Genomic DNA, 25,851 nt, shown 5'->3' on the forward strand with positions numbered 1-25,851 from the left:
GTGAGAAATGGGCTGATGTCGGTGTTAAGCTAAGCGTGGTAGCGCACAGCGTGATCCCAGTGTCTCGGGAGGCTGAGACAGGAGACTTGAGCCCTGAATTTGGGGCCAGCCTGGGCAACACAGTGAGACCCCACCTCAAACAAAAGAGAAAGAGCATCAGGGTTTTCGTTTGCCACCAACGCTGAGCTGTCGGACGTGGCAGTGGTGAGCTGGGCTGCGGTGTGGCCATTTACACAGAAATTAAACAAGATTGAAATAAGGGGTGAAGCCCAGGCCCCCGCTGCCCGGGTATCTGCCAGGCCTGGGGTGGACAGCGATGGTCAGGAAGCCCAAGGAGTGCACTGTCGCACTCACCTGAGGCACGGTGACCTGAGGGCAGGCTGTGTGCTGTGAGGACAGGAGGGCCCTCAGCAGACACAAGTAGCCTCTGTCCCCCAGGGCAGGGCCGCTGGGCGGGAGGCAGGAGGGCAGGGGAGGGTGCTGCCAGGTGCACGTGGGGCAAGAAGAGGAGCCCCAGGCAGCCCCTTGGCCCACGAGGATGCGATGTTCAGGGCGGAGTCCACCCAGGAGAGGGGTGCCTGGAGAGGGGCTTGGCCAAGGGCCGAGGCAGCAAGGGGCGGGGGGCTGCTGACCCTTCTGGGGCTGGCTCAAGGGTGCAGGAAAATGAGTCAATTAGGTTCAACTTGCAGGATGGCGGCATCTGCTCAGGCCCCTCTGTAGGGCTCCGAAGGCCTTCCCTGCTTGGCTGAGCGCATCTGACGGTCCATTCTAACTGGACGCCCACTGTTCCCGCGTGCGCCTGGCCCTTTCTGCTGGACTGTGCTTCTCTCCCCTTAATCACTCTTCTTGCCGTGCTCCTGCGAAGTCGTCCCTTGTGGGTGGTCCTGAGGCCACCAAGGGCCTCTGTGCACGTCCACAAGCTCCAGTCTGTTCCCTGTGGTCTAGGCCCCTTGGCCCACGGGGGCTTCCTGACGTATTTCAAGCTGCGGGAGACACCCTGAGGCCGCGCCCGACCCTGAGAGCCTCCCTCTGCCAATTTCAAACCACATATTCACCTCCTAGTGCTCGACCAACTCCTAAGAATCCTAACTTACTTTTTGCCTTAGGCACAAAGTCTCTCTGTGTAAGAGTCATTTCCAAAGTACGAGAAAGCGTCCATTGAAAGGTACGAGTCAGACTGGGGGTGCTTCTAACTCAGCGCATATTACCGCTGTTCTTGTCAGGACCTGCATGGCAAGGGCAAAGGCCAGGGCATGTCACATGGGGTGCCTGTTCTGCAGGAGTGGTCTTGGGGCTAGGAAGTCTATTTACAAAAATACAGTTCTCTCTCTCTGTTGGGCACAGTGGTGCACCTCTGCAATCTCAGCTACGCGGAAGACGGAGGCAGGAGGATAGCAAGTTGGAGGCCAGCCTCGGCGACTGCATGAGACTCTGTCTCAAAATAAAAAGGGCTAGGCGTGCAGCTCAGTGGCAGAGCACCCCAAGTTCAGTCCCTAGCACCACACACACACTTTTCTTTTTGTTAATTCAAGTGTTTTTCAAAACCACGGGGCATGCATCCACGCAGGGGCCCCTGGTTTGTACCAGAATGGCCCCAATGGCAGGGCACTGTTACCTGAGGGGATGCTGGCACAGGCTGGGCTGCCGCTGCCGCTGGACGCAGAGCCACGGATGCAGGTGAATCGGATCCACCCTCGGAATTCTGCATGCTCAGTTCTGGAAGGTGGAGAGACAGTGATTGGGCAGGACGCCCGCACAGCGCGAGGGCAGCGCCCACATTCCAGAGCAGCAAGCAGAAGTCACAGCCGGCAAAGCTGGAGCAGGCAGCCTGGTGGCACCCGCTGGCAAGCAGGAGGGGATGGGTGTAAATTATGCCAATCAGGAGAGAGGGAGGAGAGGGCACCCCTCCACATACTAACCACAGCGGGCTCCCAGTCCCCTCCCGCAGGACCACGCTTCTCTCCACGTCTGGCCAGGCTGAACTGCCCCCAGGCCAGGGCGGCTGCTCCTTAATGCCCAGCAGAGCAAACGCTCTCGATGGGCGCTTGCTGTGTGCAGCTGCCGCGAGCCAAGCCCCTGCCGGCAGCTCTCCCACTGGGACTCCACTGGCATCTGGGGCTGCACCCTTACACAGGGCCTGGTGCGGTGGCCTCCACCCACCTGCCAGGGGTGCCCCAGCAGCCACGGCACCCCCAGTCTCCAGACCTTGCCCAGGGCTGTCAGCGAGGCAGAATCATCCCCTTGAGCACCACTGGCCCAGGGCTGAGCAGCGGATCCACGAGGGACCAGAGAAATGGCACACTCCGTCCTGGGTGGGTGTGAATCCTCAGGAACTCCAGCCGAAAGTACAGACTGAGTTCTGCTCTCAGCCCAGAGTCGAGCACACAGGCCTGTTTCTGAGCTGGCAGATGCATACATCTTTCAAATGGGAAGTTTAAAGATTCTATACAAGGCTGGATATACAGTGGCCACGCCTGTCATATCAGCCATTTGGGAGGCTGAGGCAGGAGGATGACAAGTTCAAGGACAGCCTGTGAAGTCTAGCAAAGGTGTCTCTAAATTAAAAAAAAAGGCTGGGGAGCAGCTCAGGGGTAAAGCACCCCTAGGTTCTATCCCCAGTACCCGCGCCTCACCCCCACTACACACAAAGAAACTAAATTAAAAGAAGTATTAAATCAGAACGAAGGAGAAGACCAGACAGATTGATCCCATGACAGCCTCGGCCAAACTGTCTTCTCTTTCTTTTTGGCAGTGCTGGGTGGAACCAGGGCTGCACAGTGCTGGGCAAGCGCTCTGCCCGGCCGGCTCCTCGAAGCAGACGATCGGCTGCTTTACCCTGTGAGAAGCACCTAGGTCCTCGGACTTAAAGGAGAGGTGGCTTTGTGACCAGGCACACACTTGTCCTGGTCCTAAAGTGGACGCAACTGGGCCAGAAAGTTTCCTAGACCCCAAAGGGTCCCACCTCTAAGAATAAGTGAAGATTTAAAAACTTTTTGAAATCTTTCCTTTTTTTTAGTGTGAAGCAAAACTCTTAACCGACTAAAGAGCTTTGCTAAGGAGAGCAGGGGCTGCTGCTTGGCCCTGTGGGGGCTGTTCCCCGACCCCCCGCACCTGCCCTAACGCCTTGGGTGCAGTGGGGAGCCGCGGGGACCCCGGGCGGGGCGTGGGGCATCTTTCTGTTCAGGGGGCTTGACTCCCTCCTGCCCACTAGATGGCCCCAGAGCCACGCGCTGCCGGGTGGGGCGGGCGGAGGCTGGCCTCCCGCGGTCTCCTCTCCCCTCGGCAGACCTGACCTGGGGTTGCATTTGCTAAACGTTCACACTGGCTTCTGCCCTCTGCCAGCTCTCTCCCATCTGAAGCAGCGAGGTGACGCCAGCGGTGGCGGGAGGAAAGGGCAGGACCAGAACCTGCCATGCAGGGACACAGAGGGAGGGCCGGCTCCGGCCCAGGCCCTGCCCTGCAGGAGAAAACGATCGCTCTGCCGTCCGGATCTCAGCGGAACCGGGCAGAGGGGGTGAGCCAGGCCCTCTGGACCGCCAGTCACAACGTCACAGGAGCCTCCACGCTCCATCGCCCGTCCCCTCAGCTAACCCAGGTGCCCGCTCACTGTCCACGGTCAGGGGTGAGACAGTGGCTTTCACCAGGGGCACACCCCAGTGCACACATGTGGGGGTGGCAGAAGGCGGCAGCCTGGTGACCACAGGAGGCAGGACAGTGAGCTGGGGTTGGAGAATCCTGAGAGGGAGCCACAGTCCGCCACCAAGTCCACCCAAATCACTGACCCATAACGAACCAGAGACCTGGGGGGACGCCCACAGCTCAGGGGTGAAAACCAAGGGGAGACTTCGGCTGCTGCCCCCATGAGAGCACTGAGCACCTGGAAGGCAGTGAGTGGCCCGGGGAACTTGGCAGAACCCGGAGTTCCCAGCAGAGCAGCCAGGATGCCTGGGGCCCTGGAAAATCAAGAACACACCTGTGACCCCAGGGACACGGGAGGCTGAGGCAGGAGGATCACAAGTTTGAGGCCCGCCTGGGCAACTTAGTGAGGCCCATCTAATTTAATCTAAAAATAAAATGGCTGGAGTGTAGCTCAATGGCAGAGCACTCCTAGGTTCGACCCACAGCACCAAAAATAAATAAATAAATAAGTGACAATAATCATGGCCTATGAGAAGAAATAGGAAAATGTAACCTATTCTCGAGGGAAACAATAAAAGGGGTCATTAAAATTGAACCCAAGATATTAAGACGATATGGAGAGCAGGCAAGGAGTGAGATGGGTGCTAAAGTAAGTCCAAGAACTTGAGGGAGCTGCACCCCTAGTGAATGAGCTTCCACAAGCAGAAACCACTGGACAGAGGACAGCGACCCTGGGCGGCAGGTCTCGGCGCATCTCACAAGAGTGGAATCCCACAGAGGACACTGTGCTCGACTGCAGTGGAGGAAGACATCAGCAGGGTGGCAGGAGAATGACAAGCATTTGAAACAGTTAAATGTTCTATTAGCCCAGGTGACCTATTAGCCACAGGTGACCAATAAGCCACAAGGGAAATTAGAAAATTTGAACTGAATGATAACAAAACACCATTTATCAAAATTTGTGCTTGGGCATGCAGGTGCACACCTGCAACCCCAGAGACTCAGGAGCCTGAGGCGGGAGGATCACGAGTTCAAGACCAGCCTGGACATTAGTGAGACCCTGTCTCAAAATACAAAATAAAAAAGGGCTGGGGATGTAGCTCAGGGGTAAAGTGCCCCTGGCTCAACCCTCAATCCCCAGGACAAGAAGAAAATTTGTGGGATGCATCTAAAGCAGCACTCGGAGGAAAATGTTCAGCTCCAAACTCTTATATTATAAAAAGGCATCGGAACCATTCAAGAAGCCGTAAAAAGACAATCAAATCAAACTCGAATCACATAGAAAAAAAAGAGAAAAAATAGTACAGAACAGAATTAATGACTTAAAACTTTGTAAATGATGGAGGAAATGAATAAACAAAATTTTTTCAAGAGAGAAGTGACCCTCGAGCCACGGAGACAGAGACATGGAGGAAAGCAAACGCAGATTCCTAAGAAAGAAGCCAACCTGCAAAGGCGCACTGTGTGACTCCACCGCGTCTGGAAGAGGCGGAAGCAGGGCCAGGGAGTGGGAGCAGTGGTCAGGGCCGAGGGAGGGAGGGTGGGTGGGCACAGAGGGCCCCGGGCAGCCACCACAGGGGAGCCTCACCTGGGCCAGGGCCACCGAGAGTGGGAGAGAAACCTCTGCATCCTACTGTCAAATCTGCTGGGAACCTAAATCTGCTCTACAAACTCGAGTCTTGTGGGTGGAGGGGTGTTGGTAAACCCCAAAAGACTGACGAGAGGGAGGGAGGAAACAGAGCCACACACATGTGCGGTCTCAGCACTAGGAGGAGGCGCACTGCTCCTGAGCCTGGAGAAGTCAAGGGGGACAGGGAGCTTTTAGAAGCGCGAAGCCAACAGGTCCAACAATTCAGACCAACAAATGGTTTTTTAAAAGAAAGACACGACTTCCCCAAACTGACCCAAGATGAAACAGAAAGCGGGAACGTCCCTCCCTGCTGAAGAGGTCCAGTCGGTCCTGGAAACCGGCCCCAAGGCCGCTCGGGCGCCGCGGCCCCACGGACCAGGGCTGCTGAGTGCTGGGAGCGGCTCACACCGACTCCACCAGAACACGGCAGAGGAGCGAGTGCCGCTCAGCTCAGCGAGGTCAGCACCCCTCACGCCCCACTCACTCAGGGAAGCTTCTAGACACTCTCTCAAGAACATACCTGCAAAGGCATCCATCGACAAGAGATCAGTAAATCAGAACCCACAGAATACAGCCCAGAGAGCCCATAGTTAGTTTGTAAATTGAATCTTTCATTCTAACAGAGCCTTGGCTCTTTTCTTCATCAGCTGATTTTTGAAAGAGATCAAACAGAGAGAGAAAAGTCTAGAGCCAGGGCAACAGGGTCTCCCTTTCTGGGGTGAGGAATTGACCTCAACCCCCACCTCCCACTAGACATAAAAATGTTCAATCAGCGGCTTCCACATAAACTGCTGAGAGGAAACAATAGGGTCGTGGGCAGAGTTTTCTTAGCTAGGGTACAGAAAGCAATAAGCAGATAAAAAACTAAAAAGGTTTTATCAAAATTTAAAAACTTTTCTCATTAAAATACTCCATTAAGATCATGAATAGGTAAGCCACAGTCTGGGAGAAAATATCTGCAAAATGTTCAACAATAAAGACAAATAACTGACGAGGGAGAATGGGCAAGAGACTTGGTGGGCACTTCACAAAGATGCACAGGCGCCCCAAGACCATTGGACCTCGTTGGTCACTAGGGAAAGGCAAATTAAAACCACAAAGATGTGCCACCAAAGGCTCACCAGATGGCTACAGCAAACAAAACCGGCAATGTCCCCTTGTCGGGAGTGCCTGCCACAACTGAAGCACTCGCAAGTCGCTTGTGGGGTGTGCACGACACCACCCGGCTGGGCAAGGTCTGCACGTTTCCTAACAGGTCAGGCCTACGCTTCACCCCGGAATTCCTTGCCCTGGTATGTATCCAAGAAACAGGAAAACGTCACGCCCTCAAACACACACCAAGGCTGCACACACACATGCATAAGAGCTCCATTCAAAACAGCCAGAATGCAGGAAAAACCCGGAAGTTCCTCATCAGGAGAGTGGAAGAGAATAGTAGGGTGTGATGATTCAGAGACATATATTAGTCCCCAAATCAACTACTAAAGAAAAAGAATTGCCAGAACAGTAACAGGAAAAGATGGGCACAGTACTCATTAATACAAAGGAATGAACTACCCCGTCCACAGCACGGGGTCCAAAAGAGGGTACAAAGCGGAGCAGGCAAAATGAATCTAAGGGAAGAAGTACATGGCGGGGGGCTTTCTAGGGAGATGGATGAATCCTCTGTATTTATGGTGCGGGTTACGCAGAATCCATTGCCAAGACCAGCCAGCCAAGATCTGCCACTCACTCTACGCAAATTCTAAGAAAATATGATGGCCGAGGAGGATGGGGAGGTGAGGGTACACGGGTGGTACAAGAGTGCCCAGTGTGGCCAGCTATAGAGGGGGATGGCTATGTGGGGCTCATTGTAGAGTGTGTTTGCTCTGTAGATGTGTAAAATTACCGTATAGATGTGTAAAAAGTTAAACACACAGCTGCCAGCTCAAAAGGATGAGCAAAAAACATTTCAGAACTGCTTTTCCCAGCACAAGTGGTTCCCCGCCCTGCATCCCCCATGTGTCATTCCTTTGCCTAGTGTATCCATGCTGTATACACTACCTGCCCGTTAGACGTTAGTCATTTTGTTGCTGTCTTGGTTATGAGACCAACTGTCGAGTGTCACAGTGCTTGTGTTCAAAAGACTCTTAATTTATTTAATAATAGCCTCGAAGGACTGGAGCAGTGATGCTGATAATTCACATGTGAGAAAGAGAAGCCACAAAGCCCTTCCTTTAGGTAAAAAGGTGAAAGTTCTTAACAAAGAAGAGAAAATGGGGTTGCTAAGATCTACAGTAAGTTGTCCTGCTTAGATCTACAGTTAACAAATTAATTAAACTTTAGGGTATTGCATGTACAGGAAAGAAACAGCACACACATATATCTATACATTTGGCTCCACTGTGGTTTCAGGCCTCCTGAGGGGTGAGTGGGAGGGCTGCAGCAGGTTGGATGGAGCAGAAACTGGTGCGTTGCCTCTGACCTGAGCTTGCACAGGGCATGGGTGGGGACATCGGCTCTGGCCTCTGGTGCTTGCTCCCTCACACTCCTTCCTTTGTCCTCTCTCCTGCTTTTCTTCCCACAGCAGGGCCTGGACAATCTGCCTGTTGTCTGCACCTGCATCCCCTCAGTCTGGGTCCCCGGCGCCCCAGAACAGCCAATAAAAAGGAGAGGGGCTGCGGGCACAACCTGCCACCTTGCCTTTCGGGTCTGGCTAACAGGCCGGTTGGCCCAAAGCCCCCTTGTGGCTCAGGAACATGCCCAGAGTGCTGTTTATAAGCTGAGCACGTTCAATATGCCATCTGGTCAGAGATAAGGGCAGGCGAGAAATCAAGTGGGAAAGCGCAGAGTCAGCCTGTGATTTCCCCTCCGGGGCGGGGGCACCAGCCTGTGGAATCTGTGAAATACGCATTTGACCTTGAATAAACATCCAAGTGCACAAAATGCGGGTGTTGGACCTTTTGGAGACACGGGTGAGTAAGACGCACCAGGGGGGACATCTGCTGTGGCTTCCTGAGGGCATGTGAGGGGCAAAGGAGAGACGCACTTGAAGCAGCCCTGGATGGTGGCTGCGATGAATGAAGCTGCCCGGGCACAAAGGGAAGAGCTTTCTGTTTACAGGAAAATACTCCCGTCACTTAGTAACCAGCGATGTCAGGAAAGGAAATGCAGAAACGCTGCCAGCGAGTTCTGGGCCCTGTTCCTGCCTGGCCGCTGACTCACTGCGACCTTAAGCAATCTCTTTTCTATTCCTGCTCCTCCCTACACCAAACGGAGCCATCACCTGCCCCACGCAGCCAGCCGGGATGGTGTTTTGACAACCCTGGGTCATCGTTGGGGTGACCAGGGAAGAGCAAGTGGAGCGCCCGCTCCTTCATCCTGCTGGGCCAGCTCCCTTGCTGTGGGGACTTGGCCATCAGCTCATCCTGGTACCTACTTGGAAGCACCGGATGGCACAAGAGGCCCTTGGCCCCAAGGGAGCAATTAACTTCTTCCCTGTGAGCAAGAGGGAACAAGCCCTCTCAGGAGGACCGGTTGCTTCAAAGCCCAGGTCCTGCCCCAGAGCGTCGTCACATTCCTAGTTTTACTACAGTGACCACAAAAGTCACATCCATTCCTTCTCTTGGCACCCTCCAGTCTGAGGGCCAGGTCTCAGGAGCAAGTGACACGTGTCTGAGCTTCTGCCTCCACTGCCCTGGCCTGCGTGTGGCCCGCTCACGTGTGGAGAGGTGAGTCCTGCACATTCCTGAGTGAAGAGCCACCTTGTCCCTGCGCACCCCGTCCGTCTGGTGCCAGGGGACCAATCAGGGTTCCTGGTCTCAGCATGCGGATTCAGTGTCCTGGGCACTGCCGTGTGCTGAGCAGAGCTCCTGGCCTCCACCCACTCTGGGCGAGGACCTCCCCAGTCGTGACAGTCACAAATGTCCCCAGACACTGCCAAGGGCTCCCTGGGGGGCAGAACAGTCCCTCATTGATTCAGAGGCCACTCTGAATGGACAGAGGCTGTCCAAGGAGCCTGGACAAGTGGTAAATAAGGTGGCAGAGAGGCCAAGGAGAGCAAGACTGACAGTTTCGTATGGCAGACACAAAACCGCTGCGGTGTCCAGAGAGCAGTGTGGCGTTTAGTAGGGGCAGACCCAGGGAACTGCCCAACTCCAGGGCGCACTGCACCCCCCGGGCAAGCTGTGGCTCTCCTGCCTGCGCCAGCCGGGTGCCCGGCACCTGCAGCCACTCTCTGCAGTGATGACCTCTCAAGGGCTGTCGCTGGCTCCAAGTTCACCTGGAATAAAGCATCTTCAGAATTCAATTCCTTTCTCTTTTGCTAAGAACTGGGCTCTCCTCCTGTTTTCTTCTCAGTGGCCAAAGTTTCCCTCCTTTCTCCAGCCCAGCAGCGGAACCACCGCGTGGGGACGGGCTGCAGAGGGCCGGGCAGGGGAGGCGGCTGGAGGCAGAGCACCAGGCCTGAGCCGCCCAGCCTCATCTTCAGAGCTCAGAGGGGCTGTGCTGACTGGCTCTGCCCACCACAGTGGGGGACACCTGAGGCCTTTCCTCTTGGAGAAACCGACTTAACTATTAGTACAAAAATCGCATGAACTGAGGTCTGCGCCTGGTCCGGGATCTTAGTTGCACCGACAATGCACTTCGTTTGGCAGACTCCTCGTGCCATCGCTGTCGTCCTAAGTGGGCAGCACAGGAAGCAGGAGCTCCCGGGCGAGGGGCTGCCTGCACTGCGCCCCCCAGGGCCGAGGGAAGCCAGAGATGGGCTAGAGGCTGGCCCTGGGCACTGTCCTTGAGAGTGGAGGGAGAAGTGCGCCACGCCCAGACGGGCCGCCAGCACACAGGTTAGGACACTGGCCATTTTCTCACTCCAGAAGTTTCCCTCCCGAGCTGCAGGTGACACGCCTGGTGGCCCAATCAGTGACTCCCACAGAACAGGGACAGAGGGTGCTGCGTGCCAGCAGTTCCCTCGAGCCAGGTGACCTTCCCACCCAGGGCCCTTCCCATGCCCCTCCACGCTCCCTGACCCCCGCCCGCGCCAGCCCTGCAGCCCCCCGGGCGCCGGCTGTGCCTCCTCCTCTGCCCTGTGCCCCTCTGAGCCGCTCTTGGCCGCTTCAACCCTCAGCGGTGTGTCATCCGTGGTGACGTTCGTGCTGCAAGGGGGAGATTAGGAGTGGCGACGGAGGACTGCAAAAGCCTAAAATGTTTACAGGAAAGGGTGCTGGCCCCCTTCCGGAAGGTTCTGGAGCCCTCAGAGGGCTCATCAACTCAGGAGTCCTCTGCCGCCTGCAGGGCTCTGTTCTTCCAGCTGAGAGTTCGCGTCACACGTCTCAGGACGGCGTCCGCTGCCACCCCATCAGGACGTGAGTCGTCCTTCTGGAGTCCAGAGTCGTCTTCTGCGAGGTCTGGGGACCCTGCCTGGGTCACCTCCGCCTCCCCTTCTTCTCTCCGTGGTTCTGACGTCGGCCGGCGCTCACCTGAGGTCTCCTCGGGGCGGCTTTGGGTGGGCTCTCTGTCGTGTTTGGAGACCGTCTGGGCTTTGCTGCCCTCTGCCTCATCCCCTCTCCTAGGGTCCCCTCCCCCACTGCACATGGCTCCCGACACTGCCCACATGGCCGAGCCACGTCCCCTGTCCCTCTGCTCCCAGACTCTCCACCTGGACACCAATCCCAACAGGAGCTCCCCCTCCGGGCTCTGGAGCCCCGGGCGCCTCCGTCCTGCTGTTCTCCGGACACCGGGCGCAGCCCTCCTGCCGCTCTCGCTGCTATTCAGTGGGTCTCTTCCTCCTCCTCTCACTGCCTCTAGGTGGCCTGGTGGCTTCCAGCCTCAGCCCCGTGAGCCAATTCCCTTCCCCTCAGGGTGACTCAAAGATCACCGCCCGGCTCAAGACACCAGCCGTGGACCTGGGTTCCCACTGCTCCCAGGGGACGCCGAGCGGCAGGATGCTCAGTCTGACGCCCCAGGTGGGCTCCCAGATGTGTGGGGGTCGAAGGGTCTCTGGTCCTGCAGAGATGGAGGACCTGCACTGGACACTGGCCCCGGGTACCCAGGGCCTGGCCACCTGATGACCGTCCCCCCAGAGCCAGTCCTTCAGAGCGCGAGGGCTTCCCTCGGAGATGCAGCCTCCACAGGTCTGCTCCAGCGGCGGGGGGTCCTGCAGGGCAGTCTCCCCTTCACCATGGGAACGCTGCGGTGCCAGGGCAGCGCCAGGCTCGGGGGCAGGAGGGTGAAGGATGAGGGTGCACTTCAAAGTCCAGCGCCAGCACTCAGCTGTGGCTGTGCACGGGCCTGGTGTCTGCACCCAAGGAGGACAGAGGAGGAAGTGGCTGACACTTCTGCTGGGACTGTCCTCAGCAGGGGCTGGAGAAACAGGCAGAAGCAGGCGGGAAGGACGGCAGCAGCCCCGGTGGCCACAGCCTGCAGCACCCCCGCCTGAGCACTGAGGGAACCGAGGGGCCACGCAGGCCGTCCCCACTCTGGGACAACAGCAGCACACGGTTGGTTGGAGGCTCAGAAAGGCTGGCCATCAACCCAAGGCCATAGCCAGGAAGTGGCGGAGCCCACCTTGAACTGGGCCTTCGGCTCCTGGCCTGTCCTCGTCACTCCTCGAGCACAAGATCGCACACACGTGTTCCCAGCCCCCGAGCCTCGGCTTTCCGCACCTTTCAAGTCTGCAGACCTCGTCCCCCACCTGGCAGAGAGCTCGGAATAACAGCATGAGTCAGTGTTGGCGTTAGGAGTGTCTAGAATTCAGCTTGTTGTAGGATCGTGAATCGACTGAGATTCCTGTGAATGAATGATCCCACAGATCCCAGTCAGACCCGCACACTCGGCCCACTCCGCTCAGTTCAGGAGACGGGGAGGACCCGCAGCAGTGTCAAAATGGACCAAAGTAGCAGGTGATCACGGTGATCCGGGACTCAACCCCTGCCCTCACCCTGGCCCAGGACTCAGGGCTTCCGGGCCTCAGGCTTGGCTTTGGGAGTTGGGCCATTCTTGCTTGTGGGGGTCAATCCTGGGCACTCTGGGTGCTGAGTAGCACCCTGGAGCAATTCCCCAGTTCAGACAGACACTGCCCAGTGTCCCCTGGGGGACAGAAGCGCCCCCTGAGCACCACAGTCTAGAGCATCTTCCACGCTCCTTTCGGCAGCTGGCCCCTGCACATGGCTGTTTCCACCCGTGGCTTCTCGACACTGTTCTCCTTGAGAAAGCAGAGTGGTGCCAGTCCCTCCGTAGCTCTCAGCTCGCCTGCCCACTCCCCAGCAGTGCCCATAGGTACCGGAGCTGGGTTCTGCAGAGAAAGGCTGCTCGAGCTGCCCGCCTGCCCGCCTGCCCGGGGACCCTGCCCTGGGGTTCTGCAGAGAGGTCTGTGCTCTGCCTTGGCCCCTGCTGGTCCTCTCCCTCTTGCTTGCACCCTGGTCACCATCTTTTCTCTCCTTTTCTGCACACTGCCCAGGAGCAGGGGTCTGAATGGCAGCCACCGGCAGTCCAGAAGGTGGGCACACAGGAGGCCAGTGGACCCCTGGATGGCTGCCCGCACTAGCCCCTCCTGCCTTCAAAGTTGTTCAGAGCTGAGGGTGGAGAAGGAGCAGTCAGAGGTGACAGGTGACCTGCAGCAGGACCTCTGGGTGGCACGCCTGCCAGGTGGCAGGAGCCTGTGTGGCCTGGGAGGCACTTCCTGTCCACCACAGCCATCTCCAGGGCAGGGTTGGCCATGGGGTGGTGGGAGGCCGTGTTCTCCCTCACTGCACGGCTGGTCCAGACCCCACTGCCCTCGCCCCGGCTCTCCATTCTGGCCCCTGCCTCCCTTGCGGCTGTCACCGCTCTCGGCATTAAAACAGTGGAGAAGCCGCTGAGCCCCACTGAAGAACTTCCACCTGGAACCACAGAGTGAAGGGCCCTCAGAAACCACCTGACCACACTGTCTCCTCCGACCGATGAAGAAACTCACCCAAAGCTGGTGTTTGCCCAGCTGCAAAGCCTGACTGATGCGGGACGAAGTGCTTCCATGGGAAATTGGAAAAAAAAAATGGATTTAAAAGAAAAAGTTTAAATGAGGCTCCATTTTCTTAAAATGACTTGCTCGCACTGGGAACTGGGTACAGAGCGATTCTGTGGAAGACAAAGAGTAACTCTTTTGGAAGGACTGATCTTAATACGGGGCGCTCCCCTACGAGCACCCCAACTGCCACGGGCCGCAGGGCGAAGCCCGGGTTCTGATGGATCTCTCAGGGAGTCTCAGGTGATGGAACCCGTTCACCTGGATGCCAGCAACTCTGGCTGTCACTGGGTCTTAATTATCGCACCTAACGGGCTGGCCTTCATTGTTATATAACACAGAGGACATCACTACAGATCAGCTGCAAGAGAAACTGGAGAACTTGTTTGGATCCTTTATATACTTCCAGGACGTGAGCTGAACCGCTGTGCCCAAGGGTAGCAAGCGCCTCTGGCTGTCAGCAAAGACAAGACCCACCCTGCACCAGGAGCCTGAGCGGGCTGCCGTGTCTGTACAGGCGGCACTCCTGCAGTTGTGGCTGCATTTCAGACTGCACTTGAGATGGTCACGGAAGGACAGAGCCCACGAAAAACCCGCCCTGGCCAACAGCTCTCGATTTATAGCCCAGCTGTGGGGGTGGGGGCGGACTGGGAAGAGGGAAAGAAATGTGTCACCAGCCCTGAAGGAAGTTCAGGGCCTGTTTACCTAAGCAATGGCCCTTGTAAACAGTCACTATCTCTGACCGCTGCCAGCAAGGGGGTGGGGAAGGGGGGCTGTTTGATCATGACCCGACCTGTGCCCAGGGCAGGGCCCCTGCCCCTGGTAAGTGAACCGCCAAGGGCCACCCGAGGATCCACCTCTAAACAGGAGTGTCCAGCACTCAGAACCAGGAGGTTCTGGGGTCCCCATCAGCTGCCAGCCCCGTATTGAACTTCAGGCTCAAGTCTGCTTTTCTGACGTCGCTGAGCAGACTGGGGAACTGCAGAGTCATGGGTGAGGTGTGGCGGTGGCTGCCCAAGTAACGATTTTATAAGCATGGGAATTAGATCAAAAGAGAAAGGGCACTAAACACTGCAGCAAGTGTCCAGTCGAGAGCAGTCCGGGGCAGTCACACGGCCAGGAGTCTGTCCCAACTCCCCTCCTCTACACAGGGGGAGACGCTGACCACACGCCGTTTCTCGGCAGACCCCAGTGCACCCCTGGCTACCTGTCGAGGCCACCGGGCACAAGCATGATTTAATCAGAGAAAAATATATGCAGATGTTCAATTAAAGCCTGGAGTCCTCAGGCCCTGCGCTGTTTGCCTGGCCCTCATTGTTTGCTAAGAAACAACGGTTGCCAGGGACAACGCAGTCCACTCCCGTTTCCAAGCGCCCGTTGCTGGGCAACAGGGAGAATACTTCCCAAACCAAACAATGTCATCCCCAGAGCAACCCCCTCTATCTCACATTAACCAGATCTAAAAAAAACCCTCCCAAATATGTAATCTATTATTTTCAGAAGCCTGAAGAGAAAGGCAAATAATCTCTTCTCTATAGTAACCGAGGGGAAAACAGTTTACCATATTTGTTCTGAAATAACAAAACCCAAGAGGAGCAGCTCTCACCGCGCTGCGGCCCGAGGCCGCCAGCAGGATTCAAGCCTTCCTCGGCCTGGGAGGAGAAAGTGCCTTTTTCTCGGAGAGGAAGAATGTATTTATCACCAAACAACCTTGTGGGATAGTTCATGGCTGCACAAGTGTTTTCTGGGCAAACTGAAAGGAACTGGGGATTAAGCCACTGGAAAAAAATCTAACTCCAGCGCAGCGCGGCCCAGTGACTCGGCCCAGCCTCGCGCACGGAGGGACGGGAGCACACGCGGGGCCAGGCCTGGGTGACTGTGCTGCCCGGGACCTGCCCCGCAGGGGGGGGTACTGCTAAGGGGAAGCCGGGCCACAGCAATGCCCTCTGATGTTGGGGCACAGCCCTGGAAACAGGCATCAGGGACGTCCCTACCGGAGCACTCTTGACCCTGGAGGGGAGAGGAACACAGGGACACCCTGCAGCCAGGGCAGAGGGAGCGCGGGGCCGGCCGCGTGAGTGACACCGGCTGACACGCCTGTGCTCAGCACACGCTCGCTCGCGCTCTCAGCTCAGGCTGGGCCTTGGAGGCAGACGGACAGGGCTGGGCCCAGGAACTTTGTTCTCTCTCTCTCTTTCTTTCTGTCCACCACTGAGCCCCAGCCCAGCACAGAACTGTGTTTCCTTAAGATACCACCCTGGAGTTGCTTCTGGAGTAAGCAGAAGGGAACCGCCGTGTCCCCTGGAGGGGGAAGGAGGGCTCCAGCTGCTAGACTCAGAAGCTGCGCTCAGGGAGCCCACGGATTTGCGGCCAGACTGGTGGGCTGTCAACCCGAGGCTGGGTGGTGACACGGGTGGTGACGGCACAGAGCGCCAGGCCTGGAGGGACCAGCAGCTCTCCAAGCAGCCAGAGCCTCGGCAGCCTGCTGGGCACAGATCAGGAGATGCAGCCAGATTCTCAGCCAACCCTGGACTCAGAAAGCAGAGGCAGCGGGAGGTGACATGACGAAGGGAGGCTCTTGATGCCCCACAGCTGTGAGGATCCCAAACCTCCGACCCAACGGAATGACTCATACGGGAACCTACTGTGTCACTCATGATCTGCATCAAAGAGCTGAATTCTACCAGGCACCGCCCGGCAATCAAAACAGACAACACCCCCTTCCTCCTTGAGCACAGACTCTAGCGTGCGCGCCTTACAGGGACAGAAAGCAAAAGGAAAAATGTAGAGTGTGCCTGTCATAGTGACAGAGGCCCAGGGGAGAATAAAGCAGGGGCACTGTGGGGCCTAGGTGCCCAGTGCCTCCCCGAGTAAAGAGATGAGGAAAACGAGGGCTGCACCCACTCAGACATCGGGAAGAGTCTCCCAGTGGAGAGAACAGCCAATGCAAAGGCCCTGTGGCCAGACCAGCGTGGTTTGTGAATAGAGCCGAGTGAACCAGAAGGCCAGGGGGAGGGGACAGCAGCCGTCACACAGGCTCTGGCTTTTGCTTGGGGTGAAGTGGACGCGACATGGGGTTTGAAGCAGAGGGGCCTGGTTTGACTTGTATTTTAACCAGGAGCCGCTGGCTGCTGGACTGAGGTCTAGTGAAGAAGAAAAAGGAAAGCAGAGGCAGGTGGGAGGTGACTGATGGCCCAGGTCCGAGACGGTGGCCCGGCCAGGTGACGGCACTGAGGGTCGAGGCAGGTGGCCCTGGGGTCGGCAGATGGCTAGCGTGTGGGACGCGAGAGGAAGGCGTCAGGGCCTCCGGGGTTTCTGGCGACTGAAGGGACGGGGAGAGGACAGGGCAGGAGGCCGGGGACTTTGAGGCCTGACACCCCCAGGCGGGGGGGTGGGCGGGAGCCCCAGGCACAGAGGACACCACTGGAGACACCGGTGTACCGGTGACCTATTGATAATCTGAGACTCTGTGTTCACCAAAGGGGGCCAGAGGAGAGGCCAGGGCTGCTCTGGGCTCCACCATTAGAGATCCCCAAGAAGAGGGGACCCTGCAAAGGCACCTGGGAAGAGGGACTGAAGAAGTATGAGTGGGCAGTGGCTCGGGGCGAAGGGGCCACCGGACTCAGGGCAGTTGAGGTCACCAATGACCAGGACAGAGCACTTCCAAGAGAGCAGTCCGGCACAGCCACAGAGACTGCAGGGGTCAGGAGAGCTGAGCAGAGCCGAGCTGGAGTCCAGGAGGACAGAGCCTGAAGGACACGGAGGACCGGGCAGCAGCCGGAAGGGCAAGGTCCACAGAGGGTTCTGAAGACAGACAGGAGCCAGTGGGGGGCGGGGGACGGCACAGGGGGAAGAGGGAGACTGGCCGGGGGGCTGGAGGGTCCAGCAGAAGCGGGCAGGTGAGCCGGAGCCAGGCGCAGGAGCATCTGTCCACAGGAACAGGAGAGAAGGCAGGTTTCACCTGGATGCAAGGAGTGGGTGTCACCAAGTCCCAGTCCTTGGGAAGAGACCCTGGTCTCCCATTTCATTCCTCAGCTGTGGAATTCCTGCATCCACCCATGATCAGACCCTGACAGCCACAGCCCTGTCCCCACAAGCTGCTGGGACCCTTGTCCTCGGCGAGTGGGGAGGGTCTGGGGAGGGACTGGCACCAAGCGTGACGACTTGGGCCTGCAGACTCATGTCAGTCCTCGAGCACGGTGGCTTGCAGATGGCCCCACCTCTGGCGGGAGTGCCAGCCCCTGTGCCCAGCACGGTTCAGCCTCCATCCTGACTTTCTTTATGGTCATGCGCAGCTTCTCCAGTCCACCAGAGTGGTCATCTGTCCATGATCAAGGATTTCTAGAAATGGGTTTTGATACATGTAACTGTTTCTTACCAGGTCGACATGTTAGCATGCGACCTGGAATAAGAAAATGTCCGAGAGCCACACATTTCTTGCAAAGTCATGCCTGAACTACGCAGGATCACCCCCCAAGAAACGCAAAGTGGGCCCCAGGAGTAAGTCCGGAAAATCCTGCTGTGAGCATCTCAAAAGCAGTTCTGCTCTGGGTGACCATGAACTTGGCCGGCTAAGGAGCTCCTCCTGTCTTCTGGTGTCACCGCTTTTACTTATTTGTGTGGGTGCTGGGATGGAACCTGTGTCCTCCCGCCTGCTGGGCATGCACTCTGCACCCAGCACACCCCAGCCCCGGCCTGGCTTGCAAGTGGCCATTGGTCTGTGAGACGCATCCCAGGACCAGCCCAAGATGGGAGATGGAGTCCAGAAGGCCCCTTCATGCAGAGCGCCAGGCTCTCTGGAGAACGAAGCCCAGCAGCCAAAGACGGAATCAGAAATGTGGGTTCCTCTGCCGTCTCCTCTGCGTCCAGAGCCCACTGTCCAACCCAACAGGGACAACAAAAGGACATTCTATTCCTGTCCCCGAAGCCAAACTTAGAAGGCTCTGACAAAATGCAGCAAAACCGTCCTTTTGTTAAACTTGTTATTCTAACTAAACCCAAAGAGAGAAATGCTGGAGATATTTTAGGTTTTTAAACTGATTAGTCCTAATTAATTCTAAGAAGAAACACTAAAATCAACTCTGACTTAGAGATCTAAATCAAAAGCTTGGAGGGAAATGTCATTTTTAAGTTTTAAGTTTAAGTTTGAAGGTGCCTCAAGACCGCGAAGGTGTCCCAGCTTCCCGCCACCCCAAGGCTGCAGACGGCTTCCTTTTCCAGCCAAGCCCCAGCACCGGGTGGGGCGAGAGGGACCGAGGGAGCCACGGCGACAGGCATCCGGGACAGGAACAGCTCTTTCCAGCTCGGTTTTTGGTGACTCCATTCCCAGCTCTATATTAAGTCAGCTCCCAAAGCAGAGCAAAAGATAATTTTGGAAAAAAATGGAATAAAATGTTCTAACTCTGCTGGACAGGTGGAGAGAAAAAGAGACGAGTTGCCCGGAACATGACTCAGTGAGGAGCCAGCCCCGCGCCTCTCCCGGGCCCCGCCTTCTGCCACAGCCTGGGCTGCCCCGAGCAGCGCGCCCTTGAAAACCTGCCGCTTCGCCTTCTCCCCATCCTGGGCTTCACCTGCCATTGCTCTAGAAAGGCATTTGATGATGCTTTACGTATCTTAAAAAGAGAAACAAAAACTGTCATCCAGGGCTGGGGTGGGCGCTCAGGGGCAGAGCACTTGCCATGCACCTGTGAGGCCTGGGTTCAACCCTCAGCACCACAAAAAATAAACCAGTCAAATAAAGGCATGCCGTCCCTCTATAGCTACAAAAAAAAAAAATTGTCACCCAAACAGAATTTGAAGCTATTCATGTCAGGAATGAAAAGGTTGGCAGGTGGCCCGTACTACTGATTTCAGTGACTCAGGAGGCTGAGGCAGGAGGACTGCAAGTTGGAGGCCAGCCTGGGCAACTTAGTGACACTGGCTCAAAATAGAATAAAAAGGGTTGGTGACGCGGCTGAGTGGTGGAGCTCTCCTAGGCTCAATCTGTGCGCCTCAAAAAGAGGAGGAGACAACAGGAAGGTGAGTGCAGGGCCCTCCGATGTCTCACCTCCTGGAAAGCCAAAGCCCGATTCCTGTTTATGATGAAGCAGACCGAGGCCCAGCGTTCCCTCAGGCCCTCCTCGGTCCGTCAGGATGGATCAGGGACAAATCGGCGAGGGTGAAGCTGCCCACACCCCATCTCACTAGCAAGCGGCCAGGGAGGGTGGGTCCCTACACTCGAGGGCCATGGGCTACCACAGGACACCCTCTTGGCCACCCTCGCGGACCTGCCGTGGGGCAGCTCGACTCTGCGTGGCTGAGCTCTGGGCTGCTCCCGTCCCCACCTGCAGCGTCAAGGCCAGTACTCAGGAAGGTGGGAAGGAATGAAGGGCAGCTTTGCTTGAGTGACCGACCGCTGTGGCCATGTGGACAGCTGGGATTCAGTCACTGTGGGACGGCAGGGGCTCAGGGTGCTGCCAGGACAGGTGTGGCGGGTGGCAGTGTCCTCTCTGCCTCCCGTCTTCTCACTCTCATGAAAACCGTGCCTCCCTCACTCCGAGTGGCAAGAGGGAACCCAGCAGCCGAGCCCCTGCCCCCTGCCCACGCGAGCTGGTGTTTCCCCCCATGGCCGCTCAAGGGCACCCACAGGCCCTCTTGGGGCCTTGCACATTCATTCAGCAAACCAGGCTGGCACCTCCAAGGGCTGGGGCACAGCAGGGGATCAAACAGACCGAGCCCCTGACAGTGGAAGACACCAAGGACACACAATGTCAGCAAGTGGCAGATGCTCAGGAGAGCTGACCCTGACCGAGCAAGGAGAGGGCAGCTGGAGTGGGAAGGAGTGACAAGGTGACATCCACCGGGGCGCGGTGGGATGGAGGTCAACAGCGTGTTGGGGAGAGTGCCTCTGTCTGGGAGGCGCACGGGTCACACGAGTCACAAGGAGGCCCAGCAGGCGAGGGACAGGGAGGGCTGGGGGCTCTGGACTCTGTGCCACGGGCCCAGGATTCATAGTGAGGAGCGCCACGCAGATTGGTGGCCTTGGGAGGTGGGAGAGTACCGGGTCACCTCCTTATCAAAGGACACAGACCCCAAGAGCTTCCAGCCCTCTTTCTACCACGAGAGGACACAGAGGGAAGGTGGCCGTCTGCAGCCTGCTGGTGTCCGGCTGTGGGCTCCTGGCCTCCAGGATTCCGCGTTCCTCAGGATGAGCGCACCATGGCACCGCGTCAGGCGCCCAAGCAGGGGACGCCCTTAAAGAGGGAGGCAGGGGCTTGTGGCCTCCTCTGTGAGGGCAGGGAATCCGCATCATGGCTCCTGAGCAGAGGACCTTCAGTGGAGGCAAGAGTCAAGGCCGGATGGCCAGCCAGGGGACAGTGAGCTGGAGGGGACAGCTCGGGTGCAGGAGACCTCAGCCAGCCACATCTGAGCGGACAGCGAGCGGAGAGGGGTGACGGCCACCACGGCCGGGGCCCGAGCAGCCAGAGACCGGGCTCCGGTGCGAGTGGACAGGCGTGATGTGGAGACGAGCACTGGTGCTGGGCATTGCCGCTGCGTTGGTCATCGGACGACACCCAAGTGCAGCTGCCCCCTGGGATTCCGGGAGCGAGCCAGGCTGGAGAGAAGCCACGAGTGACAAGATGCGCTTGGACTCCTGTGACCCCATGAGCTCAGCAGGAGAGTGGGTGTAGATAGAGCACCAAGGGAACCCTCCTGAGTTCAAGGTCACCAGCAGAGGGAGGATCTGGCAGAGGGGACGAGAAGGTGACGCCCGCCCGGGAGAAAGGAAGGAAATCAAGAGCAGAAAGCTCCGGAAGCCAGGCAGAGAGCGACACCCCCACGTCGACCCCACACGGGGCCAAGGGGAGGCACCAGGATCCGAATCGGGAGCCTCCATTCCTCAGCTCCGTGACCTTCAGTCAGCGACTCGAATCTTTCCTCCATTTCTTTATCCGTCAAAGGAGAAAATGATCCTAACACCAAGGTGGCCCCCGAGCCACCAGGCCAAGGGCTCAGCGCAGCCCCTCACACAGTGAGTGCCCAGCAGCCTTGGCTGGTGTCACCTGCACCCCAGGCCCTGGCCACCTACGAGCAGACTCCGGGCCTGGGGACCCCACGGCGCCTCTTTTCGGGCTTCAGGCTGCCTGCGCCTGGGGCTGTGCTTTCTCCTCGGGGCCTCGCCTCCGCCCAAGCTGACGGTGCTGAGGCAGAAACGCGGCCTTGTCCTCGCCCCCTGCCTTAGAAGTGCAGCCGGGCAGGAGGCTGCAGGGCGCCCACCCAGCTCAGGGGCCATCACCTCACCCCTGGGCCAGGGGTGCTGCCGTGCTGGGCCCTTGGCCGAGGAGAGCGCCTCAAGTCCACCTGGGCCCCCACTGAAGGGGGCTGCGCTCCCTCCTGTGCCGCAGGCTTCTGGGGTCACATCGCTGTCGGGGGTGGGGGGCTCTGCTCATTCCCCTTCCAGCAGGAATTCAAGGACAGCTGGGGCGCCTGCAGGACCACCAGGGTCGCGCTGCAGGGAGTGGAGTGAGCTGCTGGGACACCCCCACCTGAGACCAGAAGCCCAAGCCTGGAGCCAGAGGTGGAGGGCCAGCTGCAGTGGTCTTTCCTTTTCTCAGAATTTATCCTTGGAAAATACACCTAAGCAAAACAGCCCAGGGCCACGCAGTCACCTCCACACGCGGCAGCCCCACGGGACACAGCGTGCCCAGGGACAGGAGCACACACAAAAGGCCACCTGGTGTGCGACTCCACTGACAGGAAGCGCCCAGCACAGGTTGGGCTGGTGGGCGCCAGGGGCTGGGGAGGGAAGTGGGGTGACTGTCCATGGGGACTGGGTTCCTTTTGGGGGGATTAGATAGGGGTGATGGTGATGGTCGCAGAACTCTGCGTATATCTAAAAGCCAGTGAACCAAACGGTTTAAATGGGTGAACTTTATGAGCCGTAAAACATTATCTAGATGAAGCTATCAAAAAAGAAAAAAAAGTGACATGGACAAGTCCCTGGTGGTGTCCGCTGAGGTCACCAAAAAATAGAAGCAAAGCAAATGTTCATCGGTGGGGAAATCGCCATCCACCATGAGCCTCGCTGCAGCGATGCTGGGTGCACACTGGATAGTACAGGCCTTCTCCAGGAAAAAGTCCCAGGGGCAGAGCCGCCACGCAGAAAGGTCTCCAACACCGGTGGGGTGGCTTCGCAGGCAGAAGAGGCCGCAGGAGGACACAAGCCGTCCTATCCGCAGTGCGCACCTCATGGGAGGTGAGAGGGCAGAAAGAGGAGAAACGCATTTCTACCTCTGCCGACCTGGGAACGGGCTGCTCGCCTACCTTGGGCGTCCGTCATCTTAAAAACGGCAGTTTGTCTGTTGGCCCTTTAAGACACACCAGCTCTTATGGGTTGGCAAACTGCCCACAGGATGCGCTTGTGAGAGACGCCCGGCAGGGGCTAGGGCAGGGCTTGAGTGTGTCCCCAAAGACGTATGTGAGGAAGCCTGGCCTCCAGGTGGCTGTGCTGTGGAACACTAGCTGTGGGGCTCAGCGGGAGCTCCCTGGGTCACCTCACAGTGGGTCAGTTCCTAAGACAGCAAGTTCTTACAAAAAGTGGGCCAGCCCTCCCAGGCCTCTGGCTCCTGTCTCAGCAGGCACCCCAGCAGGGTGCCATCTGCCATGTTGTCATGTGGCCTGAAGGCCCTCACCAGTGCCCAGCAGGTGCCAGGGCCATGCTCTTGGATCCCCAGAACTGTGAGCTAAATAAACCTCTCCTTTACAAACCACTTAGCCTCAGGCATTCTTTCACAGCAACAGAAAAACGGACTAAGACACACTTAGACCCAGGGTTTTTCCATCCATCCCCGTCCATCATTAAGGAAAATTTACAAACTGGAACATTCATACTACAGACAACTCGGCTGTAAAACAGAACCAACAACAGTTCAGGCACCCACAGGGGCAATCCCACGTGCCCAGAACATGACTGTGCGCGGGTCTAAAACGTGGAAGGCAAAGGGATCCTTCCTGCGTGTGCCACGCTGCGGGTGAAGCCAGGAAGCGCTGTGCCACTGAGCAACGCTCCAGGTCCCGAAGAGTCAGAAAGAGGGAAGAAAGAGACAGAAAAGCAAGCCAGCAAGCGTGGATTCTGAGTGCCGAGGCCATTCTGAGCGAGTGGGTGACAGCACCGCTCGTGAGCTGCCGACCTCCCCATGCAGGGTCAAACCGGTAACCAGACGCAGTGACCATTGCTTATTCCAGAGAGATCCAGGCTGCAGCGTCAGGGGTGTGAAGAGGGCCAGGCCAGGGGTGGTGGTATAGAGGGGCTCCTGACCTTCTGATAGGCCAGTCAGGGGTGGCACTAAGATGGCATTGGGCTGAGACAAGGCAGAGACTGAGAAGGGGCCAGCTATGGGAAGATATGGGAAAGAACACTCCATGCCCAGTGAATAACAGGTGCAAAGGCCCTGAGGCAGCAGAGGACACGGAGCTGGAGAGATCAGTGAGGCCTTGGGGCACAGGGTAAAGTGTGGATTTTATTCTGGTTACCAAGGGAATTCTGGGAACACTGAACCCATGGGTACAACATAAGCTGACTTATATTATAAAAGAGCACTCTTTTTAAATTATAGGGAGAAAAAGCAGCAGTGAAACAAACAACAAAAACCACCAGAGCCTAACAAACACGCAGCCGGCGAAATGGACGGCTAACTCCTGACGTGGGACTCAACGTGAAGGACAGTGGGCTCCACAGTCAGCGCAGGTCACACTGTACCGCTCCCGCACACTCGCGGTCTTATTAACTCTGTGTCAATGCCTCTACTGACTTTCAGACGCCTCTCCTTTCCCTTCAGCGATTCTCCCAAGAGGTGCGGTGGGTGCGGCCGGCAAGTCCACTCTGTATTGCTGGGGGGGGCCCCTAAGAGAGCCAGCGAGGGAGAGGGGCTTACCAGGCCCAGCCAGGGGGATGGCTTCCCACGTCGGCCTGGGAAAGCCGAGCAAACTATTTTAATATGATTAAATTGTGGTAAAAGACACATAAGGACATTTTCCATTTTAAGCATTTTGGAGGGCACAGACCGGTGGCATCAGGTACACTCACATTGTGTGCAGCCATCCCACGGCCCATCTCCAGAACGTTCCATCTGCCCGAACTCCGTCCCCATTGAACACTGACTCCCACCCAATCCCAGCCCTGCTTCCTGTCTCTGGGGCCCCAAGGACTCCAGGGACCTCCTGTGAGGTCCTGCAGCCTGTGTCCTTTTGTGACTAGCTTATTTCACTCAGCATGACTTCCCCAGGTTCCTCCACATGAATGCAGGTGTCAGATCTCCTTCTTTTTACAGGCTGAGTAATATTCCCGGTGTGGATGGCGACACTCACCCGCCTGGCCCCTGGCCGCCCACACCTGGCCGTGAGTCAAGCCTGGGGGACCGCGGAGGGTTCAGCCCCTGGATGCATACCCAGAGCCGGCCTCCTGAGTCAGAGGCCACTCTACCTCACAGAGCCAGGAACCTTCCTGCTGGGTTCCCCGGTGGCGGCCAGTCACATCTCCACCAGCAGCTCCCGCCCAGCCGCTCGCAGGGCCCCCTCCTCCAGCAAAGCCTACACTCCTGCCCCAACCCACTGACCAGGGGCCGCCGGGGTGTGAACCGGCACCTCCCTGCGCTGCAGCGCGTGGCTGAGGACCTGCGTGCGGCCGCTCTTGCTGGCCACGTGGCCGCCTTCTCTGCAGAAATGCCTACTCAGGACCTTTACCCATTTTTTTAATGGGGTTATCTCCATTTTAATATTTATTTTATTTTATTTTCTACTTTTTGGCAGACACAACATCTTTGTAGGTGGTGCTGAGGATGGAACCCGGGCCACACGCATGCCAGGCCAGTGCGCCACCGCTTGAGCCACATGCCCAGCCCCATTCACCTGTTTTGTTTTCTGTGGCACTGGGGACTGCAGCCGGGTGCCACTGAGCTGCACCACAGCCCTCTTTCATTTTGAGGCCGGGTCGCTCCTGGCTGCGAACTCCCCCTCCTGCCTCAGCCTCCTGAGAGCTGGGGTGACAGCGAGAGGCCCGGCACCCAGATTCCCGCTGTGCCGTTTTAAAAGTGGATCCGGGAGAGAAGCCCGTGAACCCAGGTCTTCCGTCCTGTGGGGCTGCGTCTGTTCTCCCTCCTGGCATGGCCAGTCTGCACCGAGCGGGGCACCAGGGGAGCACCAGCCCTTCCCTGTATTACAGGGCTCAGCTTCTCCCCGCTCTGGCCCTCCTCCCGTGACACCTGGAGAGCTGGCCTTACCCCTTACCCACAGGAGCTCGGAGTGGGCAAGGTGGTTTAGAGTCTGGGACGTGCCCACTCAAGTGGTGACAGCAGGAGCCTAATGCTGAGCCAGGATTCATAAGGATGGAACCTGGGGCAGCCTGTGCACCTGAACGTGACGAGGTGTGGGCACAGGCCCTGGGCCGTTCCGGGGAGAAATTCCCAACTTCCAGCAGAGTCTGAAGACGGCCCGGACTGAAGGAGGTGGACATTAGCAGGCTGTTTGGGGGTCTTGCTCTGTCGACTTGTTCACGGATTCGAGGACCCCAGGCTAGGTGCGCCTGGTGTGTCTGCAGTCATTAAAAGAATGTGAGAAAGCAAATTCA

General features: G+C 57.6%; 1 protein-coding gene across 2 annotated transcripts in view; it reads right to left on the reverse strand.

Annotated features, from left to right (window-relative positions):
* Positions 1 to 25,851, reverse strand: part of Rfx2 (regulatory factor X2) — a 79,546-nt gene that overhangs the window by 34,685 nt on the left and 19,010 nt on the right. For both annotated transcript variants that reach the window (XM_078034329.1, XM_078034326.1), the window contains exon 2: positions 1,616 to 1,716. In XM_078034329.1, the coding sequence (XP_077890455.1) occupies positions 1,616 to 1,708 (93 nt within the window). In that variant the 5' untranslated portion in view covers positions 1,709 to 1,716. The remainder of the gene's footprint in view (positions 1 to 1,615; positions 1,717 to 25,851) is intronic.

This window comes from Ictidomys tridecemlineatus, chromosome 2, assembly GCF_052094955.1.
Source record: "Ictidomys tridecemlineatus isolate mIctTri1 chromosome 2, mIctTri1.hap1, whole genome shotgun sequence".
In the NCBI taxonomy this organism is placed as follows: domain Eukaryota; kingdom Metazoa; phylum Chordata; class Mammalia; order Rodentia; family Sciuridae; genus Ictidomys; species Ictidomys tridecemlineatus.